The 14,506-nt window shown below is 43.1% G+C and overlaps 1 protein-coding gene across 1 annotated transcript in view; it reads right to left on the bottom strand.

The window, feature by feature from the left end:
- The window catches only part of VPS13B (vacuolar protein sorting 13 homolog B), a 1,301,055-nt gene that overhangs the window by 23,643 nt on the left and 1,262,906 nt on the right, over nucleotides 1–14,506 (bottom strand). Inside the window, exons 47-48 of the mRNA XM_073632833.1 lie at nucleotides 13,710–13,886; nucleotides 6,156–6,326 (exon numbers count right to left, since the gene is read on the bottom strand). Coding sequence (XP_073488934.1) covers nucleotides 6,156–6,326; nucleotides 13,710–13,886 — 348 coding nt within the window. The remainder of the gene's footprint in view (nucleotides 1–6,155; nucleotides 6,327–13,709; nucleotides 13,887–14,506) is intronic.

The raw sequence follows: 14,506 nt of genomic DNA, 5'->3' as shown, positions 1-14,506 counted from the left end.
GCTGTAGGTGGAGCAATGCAGGACATAGGTGTGATATACCCAGTTAAGCTCACGATTTATGATATGAGACCACAGGAACAATGTTTTTAATACAAAAAAGGTAAGTGCGGGCACCCTGCAGTAACAATTATTGGGCAGTGTCAGTTTGATGAATTCTCAAAGTGACAGATTTACTTCCAGCAAAAAAAAAAAAATCTAATTTTTTTTTTCTTATATAAATACATTCAGCTAAATCTTTGCTATAAATCAAAAACAAGTATAAACTTCTGCAGGTTCACAGACTCTTCTGCTAGTGCAGTGACATGGTGCTTGCATCCTGGGCCGCAGAGGTCATCACACGGCAAAGAGACAGATTAACCTCAGCAAAACCCTTGAACGGAATTTGCTGGGATTATCACATGACGCTGCCCACATCATCATACACTAGTACGTAAATCACTTCCAGCATTTCTGGCCCAGCATGTAACGTTTCCCGACTTCCTCTTGGGACCATTCTGAGGTTTGTGGTTGCAATTTTAGGTCCAATGTAACGCAGATTAGGAAAGTCTACAAAACCATACAGAGTCATCTCTCGCGACCTCTCGCCATGGAATGCTTTTGGTCACTTTGATCTTGCAGCCTTGAGATCATGGAAGGAAGACCGCAGCTCAGAGCTCAGCTAGTGCCACATGAAGTACAACACGATACGGTACATGTGTACATCTCGTGCATGCCTGTATATGTCAACACACCCAGCCAGCCAACACCAACCAAGTAGAGACCACAAATGAGCTGAAGCCAGGCAAACAGCTAATGAAGACGCATATTCCTAATTTTAGAAAATCAGTCTAGAGCAAGAAACTGCTGCCACAGGATAAATCAAACCAGTGACAGCACAGCACATTCTTGTATTAATATCAAAATGAAATGATTTAAAATGATATATGTCTGATGCTAAATCATTCACATAGCAGACAAGTACAGATGTCCTCTTTATTCCAAAGGATGAAGACTTACTGGGGAAAGGATTTCCTCTTGGTAGCAGATGAAGGACAATCAAAGAGATTTACAGCAGGGAAGTCCACAGACACTGCCCACCAAACACACCAAGAAGTGACGTCACGCACTGCCTCCCGGCTTATGAGTGTTAATAGCAGTATAGTTGGCTACACACTAGTAGAATTTCATTTGGAATGTAGTGCTACCCCCCGAAGGAACCGCTAGTTAAGATAGGTCCTCTGTTGCTGGCCTCAACCTTCTCAAAGATCCCAGCCTCTCTGACACCCGAGGCCAAATACACAAACGCACAATTTTACGGAGAAATCACTGACAGTGACATTAGTACACAGCTACAATGCTATTTTAAAGAACGCAAACACCAAACCAAGTAGTTAAACAAACTAAATATATTGTCATAAAATAAAGAAGGTAAGGGCAGGCAGGGGTGAAATAAATAATGGAAGCAATACACTTAAAATACAGAATAATTGTGAGCTATTGAGCCCACGTTTTACCAATCAGCTTAAACTGTAACAGAGTCACCTATAGTATGATAAGGGCAGCGAGAAACAGATAGTATAAACCCCTGAAGGGGGAGGCCCTGGAGTGATTTTGCTAGGTCCAAGCCTGCCTGCAGGACTTCGGTGTTCAGGAAGGTGAAAAATTGCTAAAGTCCATGTAATCACTGTGAGTCAGAGAGGAAAAATCTACAAAAACGATGAAAAAAATTGTTATCTCTGCCGGTGTGGTTGGGGACCTTTCAGGAGTTCACTAATGGTGATGCCCAGTGGCTTCCAGATACCCCCATTTTAAGGAGGTGGGAACTTGAGGAAGAGTTCTGGCAGGAATAACTTGAACAAGGCTTAACAGTAATGAAAAGGGCAAGCAACAAGTGCAGGGAGGAGTTAAGTGGATCTCATCTAATAGGGTAATCCAGCACCGGTGATATGGCATTGTTTAGTGGTATGCTGTATTAGTGTGATAGTGCCTAAGGAGCCTGAATGGCAAACTGCGTAACTGGAGTCTCAAATCAAGGATCGTTTTCGACTTCAGTGATAAGAAAATTTGAAGGAGCAGGATGGAAACTGGTTTTCATTTGGTAAAGTCCATTCATTCCAAAATGTAATGTTAAGGCCCTTTTCACATGGGGCGGACTCTGTCAGGACTCCGCCTGCTCAGTGGGGAATCTGTCCACTGATCCCACAGAGCAGGTAGATGGCATGTCCATTTCTGTTCCGCTTATGCAGAGCGGACACAGACACAGCTCGCTCTCCTTTATGGGTGGTCAGATGTAAACAGACAGGTCGGTTTACATCCGTTTCCGGATCTGTTACTGGTGGCATGGTGCCAGATACCACAGCATACTTTCAGAGGTGTAGTGGCTTATAAATATAAATGTCCCTTAGCTGTACCTTGCTTGTGTACTGGAGTCAGTTATACCTTCTTACGATGCTACTGTTTTTTTCATTGCTGTTATTGAAAGAAGCCATTACAGAGTGAGGAGATACATGTATACTCTGTGGAGCAGTGAGCCCAAGAAACCCAGGTGGGGCCTCAACCCCTATTCACTGCCCACTTTGCACGAGAATAAATCACATTACAGAAAACCTACAGTGATATCACAAGAGAATATACCCCTATCAAATAACATTTTAGTGTGTGCCTTAAATAATTGCTTTTTTTATAAATGAAATATTTTTTCATGCTTTGTTGCATTTTGTTACGATTAATCTCCTGCTGCCTTTGTGCAGCCAAACTGGAGGCTTCGTGGCATCTCTCAGGATGGGTTTCTGATGGTGACAACAATGAACTATGCATGCCTAATAAGTGTTGAAACAACCACCTTGCAGTCTCCATATGAAGCCCGGGTGACAAGAATTGGGAGACAGGCACAAAGTGCTGTCACCCTATAATAGGAAGTATCTGGAACAAGGAACCCTTACGGCAGGATTATCATGTATTGTTTTAATAAAAGCCAAGCAGATTTAAGATTGAAAATTACTTTTAAATTGAATTAACATGTTAATGCTTATATGAGATTTTGGTGATTGGGTTTATATGCACTTTAATTTCTCCATAAAAATAATAATAAAAAACAAGCATGCATTTTTTGGCTTTACATTCCATTAGTTAGCTACAAAGTTGAATATTAAACTTGGAATATTCTGCTAATATTGTTTACATCACTTTTAGCCAAAATGGCTTTTATCCGATGTGCTAAAATCTTTTCTCTTAATAACTGATGAGAATCAGAGCCTACTTCACTTTAATGGAAAACGGCTAGAGAAATGTCATTATCGGAGATCCACAGAGTAAACGTACATTAGCCTACATGCACTTTACTGGAGTATCCTAGATGTTGAGAGGCTGATTATGTTAAACTTGGCTGGTCTCATCCTATTTTTTCACAGAGCATGACCTGCCAAATAAATGATCACAAAAAACAAAATGGGGTTGGACCTGATTTAATTAGGTACAAGGGAAAATAAGGCCACTCTACCAAAAGCTGCATTTCTGTAAAGTCATATTCTGCCAGGTCTAGTAATCTAAGGTCTACTTAAAAAAAAAAAAAAAAAAAAAAAAGGTTTTAAGTCCAAAGAGTTATGAGCAATGAAGATCTGTGGTCTGCACAATGGACACTATATTTTGTAGGATTTTTAGACTAGCCAAGGTGCTGTATCTCCTCCTAACACTAGATGGCGATATAAAGCCTTCCCAAACCTAATATTTAAATACAGTATCGATTTACAAAAACAACTTTATATTTTGAGGCACAATTTAGCCATTTTTACCAGGTTATAAAAGACTGACATAGAAAGCTACAGTGGTGAATTCAAGTGTAAAAATGGGCAAAGCGGGACTGACCGAATAAGTGAAATGCAACTAAAAATGAAGAAAACTAAAACAAAAAAAAACACAACTGTAAGCCATTCTCCCTTCACTGAATACGATTAAATTATACCGGTACCAGCGTACTCCCACACAGTGGTGGATTTATAAGGGAAAAAAGGGGGCAATTGCCCTGGGTCCCCTGTTTGAAGGGGTCCCCCTCTATCCAAATATGTAATAATTAAAGAATGTTTATTTCTTAAAATTGATCAGGGAAAGCAATATAACCATCTATAAGGGCTTGTTCACACCAGGCTTGCAGAGGGAATGTAAAATCATGTGTTTTCCTGCACCGCACAAAAACATGCTGCCTTTTGCAGTTGCATGCAAGTGCCATTGATTTGCAAAATCAATGGGAATCTCAAAACACATGGTAACTTCCCTTTTACTCCCAGGGACTGAATGGAGCAGCGGGGGGAGGAAAAGGAAGGTATGTGCTTCTGTAGAGGTATGCATTATAGGGCACTTGCTCTTTTCCCAGCGATGGTAACCTGTTGCCACCTAAATAACGTGTGTGATGGCAAAAGGGCAGGCTTTAATGCCCACATACTGCACATATGCGTCATTGGACAGCCAATGTTTCTGTGCTGAGAGTTTCCGTATGCTCCCAGCACAAAGACCGCGCTATCAAAGACAGCTCTCAGTCCCCCATTAACAATCAGTAGACCACTGTGACAGGGCTAGCATTTTTTTGCCATTTTTATTTTCACAGTGATCACTTTTTATCCTTGTATGGTGTTTTATTCCAATAAATCACAATTTGGTTGACCTGCACCATGTGGAGTTCCCCTTTTTCTTTTTCCCATGTTTGAATGCTGATGACCATCCCTGGACCATTCCTTCCTGGAAACGGGTATTGTGAGTGACAGCCGTCGAATTTTCGTCTGGGACCACCTTCCCTCTTGTGTCCATCGGTGCTTGCGGCTTACAAGATATTGTCCGGCTTGACATCACGGGAGATCCTCCCTATGCCTTTCTGACGCACTGCTATATGGTATGTGCTTCCTACTGATCCGGTAAGGGTACCCACCCGACCCTATTGAATATCCATACGTCTTCTGGTGTTCACCTTTGTTTCGAAATTGAGGAGATATCCCTTCATTATTTGATACTTCACATGTGGACTTTTACATTTTGCTGTTTCATATTTCACATATAGACATTTGATCACTTTTTCCATTTTTATTCTTACACTCTTTGCACTTGAATGTGTGTTTGTTCCATATTTATATGTTTACCATTGCATATTTGATACTTCTAGCGCTGAACTTGTTTTTATTTATTTCTCAGCGGACCACTGTGACAGCCAATCACAGTGGTCACATGATCGCCAATCCCTCTAGCTCCCTGGGCATTCAGAACCATTTAAAGGAAGCCAGGGTGGGCGGGAAGGGGTTAAAGCACAGATTAATTTACATGTTACAAAAAGGAGGAACTAGTCCACTCTAGTTCTCTTCAAATATGCTTAAACATTTTTAAACATAATGCACCCAAATACACATCATCCATACAGTCGTGGGTAACTTGTTGCCTCTATAAAATACAGGTGACACTAGAACTCAACCCCCTCCCCTTCCATTAACAGGGCCTAGCCCTATGCTAGAGGTTGAGTGGGGGGAACTCTACCCACAATGGTGTCAAAACCCGTAATGGAGCAGAACACCTCAGCCCCCTTTCCCACCAGAACCCCAGCCTACTACCTCCTAACCAGACCTCTTTTCCCTACAAAAGACCTCTTTCACCTTCCCTTGTACCCCGTTCCACACTCTACCCAACCCCCTTAAACTTTAAATAAACCAAGCAATGGACTACAACTTGGCATTTGATATGTTTACATACATACATACATACGTTTTTATACGTTTTGATAAGCCACCTGGTGGCTTATCTTCACATATGCTTATACATTCTGCAACATTATGTACCCAAATAAACATCTTCCACGCAGTTGTTAACTTGTGATCTCCATTTCATAGAGGCAACACTAGACCTCAACCCCCCCTTCCAAGACATAGCCCACTGTGCTAGAGGATGAGCTGGGGGGGAACTCTACCCTCACTGGTGTTGATCCCCCAAACCTGCAATGGAGCAGAACCTTGGCCCCTTTTTCCCTTTAGATCCCCAGCCTACTACCTCCTACCCAGCCTTTTCCCTTCTCTACAATTTACCCTTCCCACAATTTACCAAACCCCTTTAAAGGTTAAATAAACCAAGCTATGGACTACAACTTGGCATTTGATACAGCTACAATACGGTATATGAAAATAATTTAATTCATGTTACATTACCCAACAGACTGATACCCAGACGCGACAGGCCCTGTTTTATGCCTTCTCCCAGATTATCCGGCAGCTGTCTTCTCCATTCCTCCTGTCTGTTGTAATGCTCTTCATCGAGGGATAATCGGTCCATGTTTCGAGCCAAGCTGGTGGCCAGGTTAGTGAGAGAGGTGAGTGTACCTAGATGAAAGAGAGCTCCAGTCACATAACACAGTCTTGGCATCCAAGATTTAAAAACGTACAACAATAGGATGTTCTAAAGTGTATTTAATAAATAAACATGCTCTGTGCAATGTAAGCTAATCAAAAACATTCTGTTCTAAACTAAAGAATACCGCTGTCATAAATTACATTGTGTGATATCCTTTAAAGTGCACCTGTGTTTGAATAATGAAAACCTGCAAGCCACTGGCTCAGGTTCTGGGTAGACAATTCCTCAATTTTATGCCAACCATCTGAGCACCACATGTCATAATCAGCCTGTGAAGAAGTTTGTTAACGAGTTTTCACACCAGAATGATTGCTATCGCACAAGAAGGTTTTCCAACACACTGTAAAACCTTATTGCAACTAACATCCAATTTTTCCCATTCTGTGAGGGAAAGGAAATTAAAGAGGAACTGAACCTTGTATGCTGAGCCAAAGAGGCAGCTAGAGGGCAAATAAATAGTAAGCAGTACTGCCTGTGGTCTCCCTGCAGCTGATCTTTTTTCATTACTGACATACCATACCTTGATTTATGTTGAGACAGCCATCTTGGTAGAGGCAGGGCAGGGCTTTGGTTTCCCGTGTAGGAGCCTCCAGCAACAAGAACAGTGAGCAGCACAGCAGTGAAATCACCACCCCTTACTCCAAATCTCATGAAACTGGTAGTCAGAGGCAACAGTGCCTTAGATCTCACACTGCAGATATACAGTTATGAGGCTGTAGGCACAGGAGCGCCTATTCACATACAAGGAAGCGCACTTCCATTTTCAGGAGGAATTCCAAACAAAAAAGGTACATTTTTCATAGTACTATTTGTGCCCAAGTAGTACTATGAAAAATGTACCTTTTTTGTTTGGAATTCCTGCAGTTAACCATTTTTGACCCTGTAGACAACAATTAATAATTAAAAAAATATATCACCGTGTAAAAGTTGACTAATAATACTTACCTGAACCGCCAACCATGCCTCTGATTTTCCCTCTCTTGCAGAGCTATCTTTAGCATCCAACACTTTTGGGTGTTTCAATTATCTGCACACCCTGCTTCAGCACTGGGGTTTCACTCACAAGTTGCTATATCACTAGCGTGTCCATCTCAGCAGGAGATGACACACCCAGAAGTGTCGGATGCGGAAGATTCTATGGTCAATGAAGCTCTGCAAGACAGCACACACTGGAAGCAAGGGCAGTAGGACTGGTAAATATTATTGAACTTATTTTTCTTTCTTTACATTATTTTTATATCTGTACAGCAGTGCTCAAAATGGAAGACAGAGCGACTCTACTGCTTTGCACAATGCTGTCAGTCTAACACCAGGGACTTGTTTACAGGAAAAGGAGTACAGCAGGGGTAGGCAACCTCGGGCCCTCCAGCTGTGGGGAAACTACAAAATCCATCATGCCTCTGCCTCTAGGAGTCATGCCTGTGATTGTCAGGGTCTTGCAATGTCTTATGGGACTTGTAGTTTCAAAACTGCTGGAGGGTCGAGGTTGCCTACCCCTGGAATACAGGGATGATGTCAGCATTGTGCTGTTGGTCCTCTATTGTCCTTGTCAGTGAGGAGAGGTATTTATGTATATAGGCAGATGTCTCTCCATAAAAATGGTGAGTGGAAAAAAAAATCTTGCTATTGTTTGTAACACTAGTACTGCAGTTACTTGTGTATGTAGAGCGTCTCCTTGTGGCTGGTTGATTAGCCAGTTCTTGCCAAATTTTCCATGATAAAAGGTCTTACCTAAATGTCTCCACCACTCCAGTTCACGTTCCTCTTCCTCCTGCCTCATCAGGAAACACCCATATACACACACATAAGAGGGGCCCTCTGCTTCCGGTGGTTCCAGGCCTAGTCTAGTGTACTAGCAGGCCCACATGACACTGGGGTGTCCCAGGTTGCTGCCTCCAGACAGGCCCCCCCTGTTCCCTTATTGGAACTGGTCTCCATGTCTCTGGGTCTCAGGTATAAGCTCACCCTCCAGTATTATATTATTCTCCGTCTTTTGTGAATTTGCAGATCCACTGGTGTACCAGAGTTCCTCTTGATTTCCTCTTCTCTAGTCTATATCCAGCTATTCTGGCAAGCTGCACTTGGGAGAACAAGTTTTAGCTGCATCCGAAAAATAAGCCCAATGGCTCAATGAGGACATGGAAGAAGTGATCAGCTTACACTGTAAGTCATTCTCTCCAAGGGGTACTGCAAAATGATCTTAACCTCACTGGAGCTTCTCTTGGGGCTTGAATGTTGACCGTATTGGACTGTGTATAAAGGGACCCTTCACAGCTTACCCTACAGCAAGCCGAGGAAAGACTAAGCTCTCTAGAGCAGATTTTCCTGGCAGACCCATCGACCTCCAACTCTGTCCAGCTGCGCCTACACTCTAGACTAACAGACCATCTACACTTTGAAAAAGCTAAACGAGGCATATTCTTCAGCAAACAAAAAACGTTTGAACATGGCTGGTAAACTCCTGGCATACATGGCCCATCTAGATCATAGCCCCCCTGTGGTAGTCCAGCTCCGTTTGGAAGCTGGACTCATACTCACGAACTCCGCACAGGTGGCCCACGAGTTTAGGCGATTCTACTCCGACCTATACACCTCAAAGACCAGCCGCCCCCTTAACGATTTACATCTACTCCTGCAGAGCATCGACTTCCCTTCCCTCACTGACTCCCAAATAGAGCTCCTAAAAGCGCCTATAACTGAGGAATGCATAGCGGAGGCAATAGCGAGCCTACCGACATCCAAAGCCCCCTGCTCTGATGGCCTCCTGCTGGAATTCTACTCCCAATTCCAAGAAATCCTCCTCCCCAAGTTGCAAGCACTTTACTCCGATATCTATGAGACTGACACACTCCCCACACCATGGGTGAAGCCCTTATTGTCCTTATCCCGAAAACAGAAAAAGATCCCCTCTACCCCGAATTGTATTGCCCCATTTCTCTCCTTCAACTAGATGTCAAAATACTGGCCAAGATTCTCGTCCTAAGACTCAATAAAGTAGTACTCAGCCTCATACACGCCGACCAAACTGGATTCATGCCCAACAAAAACACTGCATTTAATCTCCGGAGGCTCTTTATGAATCTCCAGGCTACTCATAACAACGTTGGCTCCAGGGTGGTGTTAAGCCTGGACGCTGCCAAGGCATTCGATTTAGTGGAATGGAGCTACCTGTGGGAATGCCATCGCAGATTCGGCTTTGGCGCCAAGATTATCAAATGGCTCCAGCTCCTTTACCAGGCTCCCACTGCCTGGATCCAGGTCAATGGCAAAATATCAGACCCCTATCCCGGGGTACCCGCCAGGGATGTCCCATATCCCCCATGCTACTGTATATGCACTGGCCGTTGAAACCCTGGCCATTGCCATTAGGGCACACCCTGACATTAGGGGCCTCTGCATGGGGTGAGTGACTGAAGCCCCCATTTAAATCCATGGAGTCTATACTTAACAGGTTTGTGTGGGGCCCCTCTAGACATAAACTGTCGTGGCAGACCCTAAAACGCCCTGTCTACCTGGGAGGCACGGCTCTTCCTGACCTTGCATTATACTACATAGCCTCCCAGCTGTCCCACTTCTACTATTTCAACCACCAAGACCAGCTTCGATACCCCACCATGGTCTGCACATCAGTCGCCAACGTAGTGGCCTACCCCTTCTACATACTTTTCTGTAATCACCGGGGTCTCCGCCGCCTTGGCGATAGACGACATATCTTGACACACCACTGCAAAATATGGGAACTGGCGCTGGTCACTACCTAATCTCCCCCCCTCCATGCCCACACACCACTCTAGGACAACACCCAACTGCCTGAACTGATGACTATCCCTGACCACAAAGTATGGGTTGCCAAGGGCATCATCTACCTGTCCCAGGTTGTATCAGATGGCACGGTGAGATCATATCGGGCCCTCAAGGACGAGTTTGCCCTCTCCATTCATATGCTCTTCCGCTACCCTCTAGGTTCGGCATGCCCTTCAATCCCAATTCGGCGGCTCTATTCCCAGGCTGGAAACGATGACCCTGGCGGACATGGTCCTGGGTAGGGACCCCAAGAAACTAATCTCCCTCGTTTACAACCACCTTCTTTTACCCTAGGCCACCATCCATGTCTACCAACTGATAACTAAATGGGAGATGGACCTGGGGGGGCTGGAGGATGAGGAATGGGGGGAAATATTGGAGTCCTGTAAAAAAGTATCCCCCAAACTATCAGACCGGCTCACATACCTCTACATCCTTCATAGATCATACATCACCCCTTCCTGCCTCTCCAAATACAAGTTGGATGCCGGCTCAGCCTGCCCCAGATGTGGCAATTCTGAAAGCACTTTATACCACCTAATATGGTCCTGCCCACCCCTCCAGCAATCCTGGTCACAAATCGTCAAATTCCTGCATGATCGCATGGGCTAATCCAAGTCACTCTGCCCACGCCAATGTCTACTTGGCTTCCGCCCCATTTAGGAGGAAGAGAAATACTTAACCACCTTCTTACAGGAAACCCTTTTCACAGCTAGAATGCAGATAGCCCAACTGTGGCTCAGAGCCACCCTCCCCTACTATCCAGCAGTGGAAAAGGGTAGTGAACAATACTCTCCCATATAAAAAAGTTTTTTACCTCCACAGAGGTTTCCCAGGCAAGTTTAATAAAATCTGGGACAGATGGGTAGACGAATCCTCCACCTGTGCGGACTAGAAAGAGCTCTCCCCCCCTGCTCTGGGCCTTGACCATACTTTATGACCCCAATCTTCCACTCTCCCTCAGACAGTAGGATACATCTACTACATCACAAGACGCCGGCTCTGTTCTCTGCCATGCTGACGCAGTGAGTCCCCAAGCACAACTACTACCCACACCTGGTATGTACCTGAAATGTTAAGGTTATAAGCAGACAGTGATGACTGGGACTATCTCAGCTGTTGATGTTATGTCAGACGTTCTACTCCTTTGTTTGGTGCCTGTTGCACCCTGCAATATGTATGTAAACTCCATATTGACTATTATGCTCAATAAATGTTTTTTTGATTAAAAAAAAAAAAAAAAAAGGGACCCTTCACTCAGCTCAGGCAGAACAGGCATAACAAGAAAACTATAAAATACGCAAGTTTTAAAAACTATAATGTCTCTGTCATACAGAGACTTTGAACATTAACACACGGAAATCTGCACATAGAAGATAAAAAATACTAAGTAAAGAACCCTTTATTATATTTTCTGACCATGCCAACCAATCAGATTTCACCAAACTGCAGAAAGAAGAATTTGGCTGCAGTTGGCAGCAAAAAAACAAGAACAAAACACATTTGTGCTATATATTTGTGACGGTATCCTGGTAATACAAATGTTCACTTCCATCATTTCACCATTCGATGTCAGTGTTTCTGTATATTCCTGTAGGTGTTATGCACAGAACACAAGTTAGGCTGGGACTGTTAAGTACTCATCGTGAAGCAGACTCAGGCAGCCCAGGGTAAGATTTCTAACAGCTTGCAGGAATACTGAAATATCTTTAATGTTTTCACATTTATCACGTGCAGAAGGATCTACAGGACGCATCACGTTACTCCTGAGGGGGGTGTCAGCCTCCAGATTGCTTTTGGAAGACTCCCATAGAAGATGGATATAAGATGTTTATTAAAGAATAGACTGTAGCTGTATGTAACATATACCCAGAGAAGCTTAAATTATAAGCGTTATTAAAAGACACAATGTTACTGTACTAGAATGTGGGGGATTCTCCCGATATATGAGAACACATAAATAATAATAATAGTAGAGATGTGATTTATTTATTATTTCTATTACCTGCACACTCAAGGAAATAAAATCTCGGCTCTGGTAAGTTCCAGTAATAATTTAGCATGACGGAATGGATTAGGATCGTTGGACAAGAGAACATGTTCTCTATGTGATTATGTATACATTGATTACCAGCTAAATGAAGGCAGGCTAGGAGTGTATTTAAAGGGAACTAGTCAAGTTAGAAAGATCGGCACTGCTATTGTTAACTTCTTTGGAACATGCAATGTTCAGACTTCAGGCAAGTATCCATGAGCCTAGCTGCTATCATATGCAGTGACAAGAAGAGGCTCAAAACCCCCAATTAATAGTCATCTCTGTTAAAAGTATACCCAACCTAAAGTGACTTGGCATTACAGGGTCCCTTTAACTCAAAAGGTCACCTGGAAAGGAAGCATTGATACACGTACCTTTCCCACAGCCCATGTATTGAAAAGCCTCCTTATCTATGCTGCAAGCATGGAACTGTGACAGAGTTGCCAACTGTCAGTAAATATACAAACAGTTTGCAAAATCTGTAATTTTTGCATCTGTTCATGAATGTCCAGACTGCATATCCATAATGGACATTTATGGGCAGATGCCAAAATTAAAACTTTACAAACTGTTCATAAATTTACTGACAGTTTGCAACTCTGAACTGTGGGATGAGTTGAACACTTGCTCCCCATGCCGTCTGTTGTGCTTTCTCCCAGTAGCTCATATGTCCTGTAGTGCCATATGAGCTGGCTGGAGGAACCATCCAGAAATGTAGTGTTAGGGGCTGAGGAATGGAGGAGTGCCAGCTTTTCACATACACTGGCCACTTTTACAGGTGGCCTTCTGGATAAAAGTGACCTTGTGGTGACTGGGTCACTTTAAACTACAATCCGACTCATGTAAAAAAGGTTTAAATTAGATAACATTCATCACATCATTACCAACTTTACTTTCCAGCAGATGGAGTGCTAAATATTTGCTCTCTTGGAGAGCTCCAGACTCCACTGGTATCCAACTCACAGAGTGCGTCAGACAGACAGCAAAATTTGCAAGCAAATTAATTTGTTTACAGCTAAAAATGTAAATGATAAACTACAGTTCTAGAATGCAGGCTAGAGTAAGGGAGGGTTATAACCACTGTCAGATTTTTTTTTTTCTGTGTCCTATTGTGGAGGAGATTTTCCTTCACTTCCTGTCCCAAAGCCAAACAGGAAGCAAGTGGAAACCCCTGCAAATTAGGGGAACTTCTTGGGGACCCCCAGGGCACCATAAGTAGTGTCCCCAATGGAAAATTTCCCCTCTATTACCTTTCTGGGGACAAACTAACATTTGGGTTTTTCCTTTTCCTTTCAATGATAACAGTAAACAGGACAAATAGGGAGGAGGAATCTCCCTACCGGGGGCACAGACAGCAATAAAAATTGGCAGGTGTTCCAATCCCTCTCCACAAATAACAAAAAGGTTGTGCCTTTAGTTATACTTTAAAAGCCATCCTTGAGCTCCAGCCAGTGACATTGTCTAGGCTGAGATGAGGCTTGTCAGGTGTAATAATACAGTAAATCTTATGTACCTTTTGAAATGTGCTTGACAAAGGATGTGGTTCCTCTGGAAACTCCACTCACAAAGGCTCCAGGTCCACGGGTGAGGCCTTCATAGGGGAGACGGAAGAAGTCAGCTATACCATTCCCAATACTTCTCACCAGGCTGGCTGGGCTTCCTAGAATTTCCAGAGATCCGACGACCCAACCTAAAGACAGAAGAAGATTCTTATTCCTGTAAACAGTGCATGTGCTGCTGCTAGGCAGTTAACATTTGCACAGTCCCCTATATCAAACAGTATTCCAGAAGATCTTCTTTACATCAGATAAAATTAAACAAAAAAAAAAACAAATGGTCACAAGCATGGGCACTTATATAATTTAGATGCACAATTTCCCTAAGCAAATAATGGATTTGTACTTGTACAGTGAGTTATGGCAGGATTAGCTCTAAGGAACATTAATATGCCCATGCACATATATTATTGCTGTGTATAACTTGTAATCATTAACATATACTATCCCTAGATTTACTACTCAACTACAAGTGTCGTATTCCTCCAACACTGGCACAAGTATCTCAACTGCTCAGCACGGATCCCACTTGAGGTGATTGTAGCTGTATTAGTGCACTTGCGACAAAAACAAGTGAGTACTGTCCATGATACTTTTTTTATTTGCATTAACATCCAACTTTTCAGGACAAGCTTTCAGGGTACTTTCCCTTCTTCAAGGTCCGAACAATACCAATAGTACTGCTTGGACCTTGAAGAAGGGGATATACCCAAAAGTTTGTCCTGAAAAATTGTATGTTACTGCAAATAAAAAA

Source organism: Aquarana catesbeiana, linkage group LG05 (assembly GCF_042186555.1).
Source record: "Aquarana catesbeiana isolate 2022-GZ linkage group LG05, ASM4218655v1, whole genome shotgun sequence".
Classification (NCBI taxonomy): domain Eukaryota; kingdom Metazoa; phylum Chordata; class Amphibia; order Anura; family Ranidae; genus Aquarana; species Aquarana catesbeiana.
The sequence above is the reverse complement of the archived record's forward strand: the minus strand, read 5'-3'. Positions and strand labels throughout refer to the sequence as shown.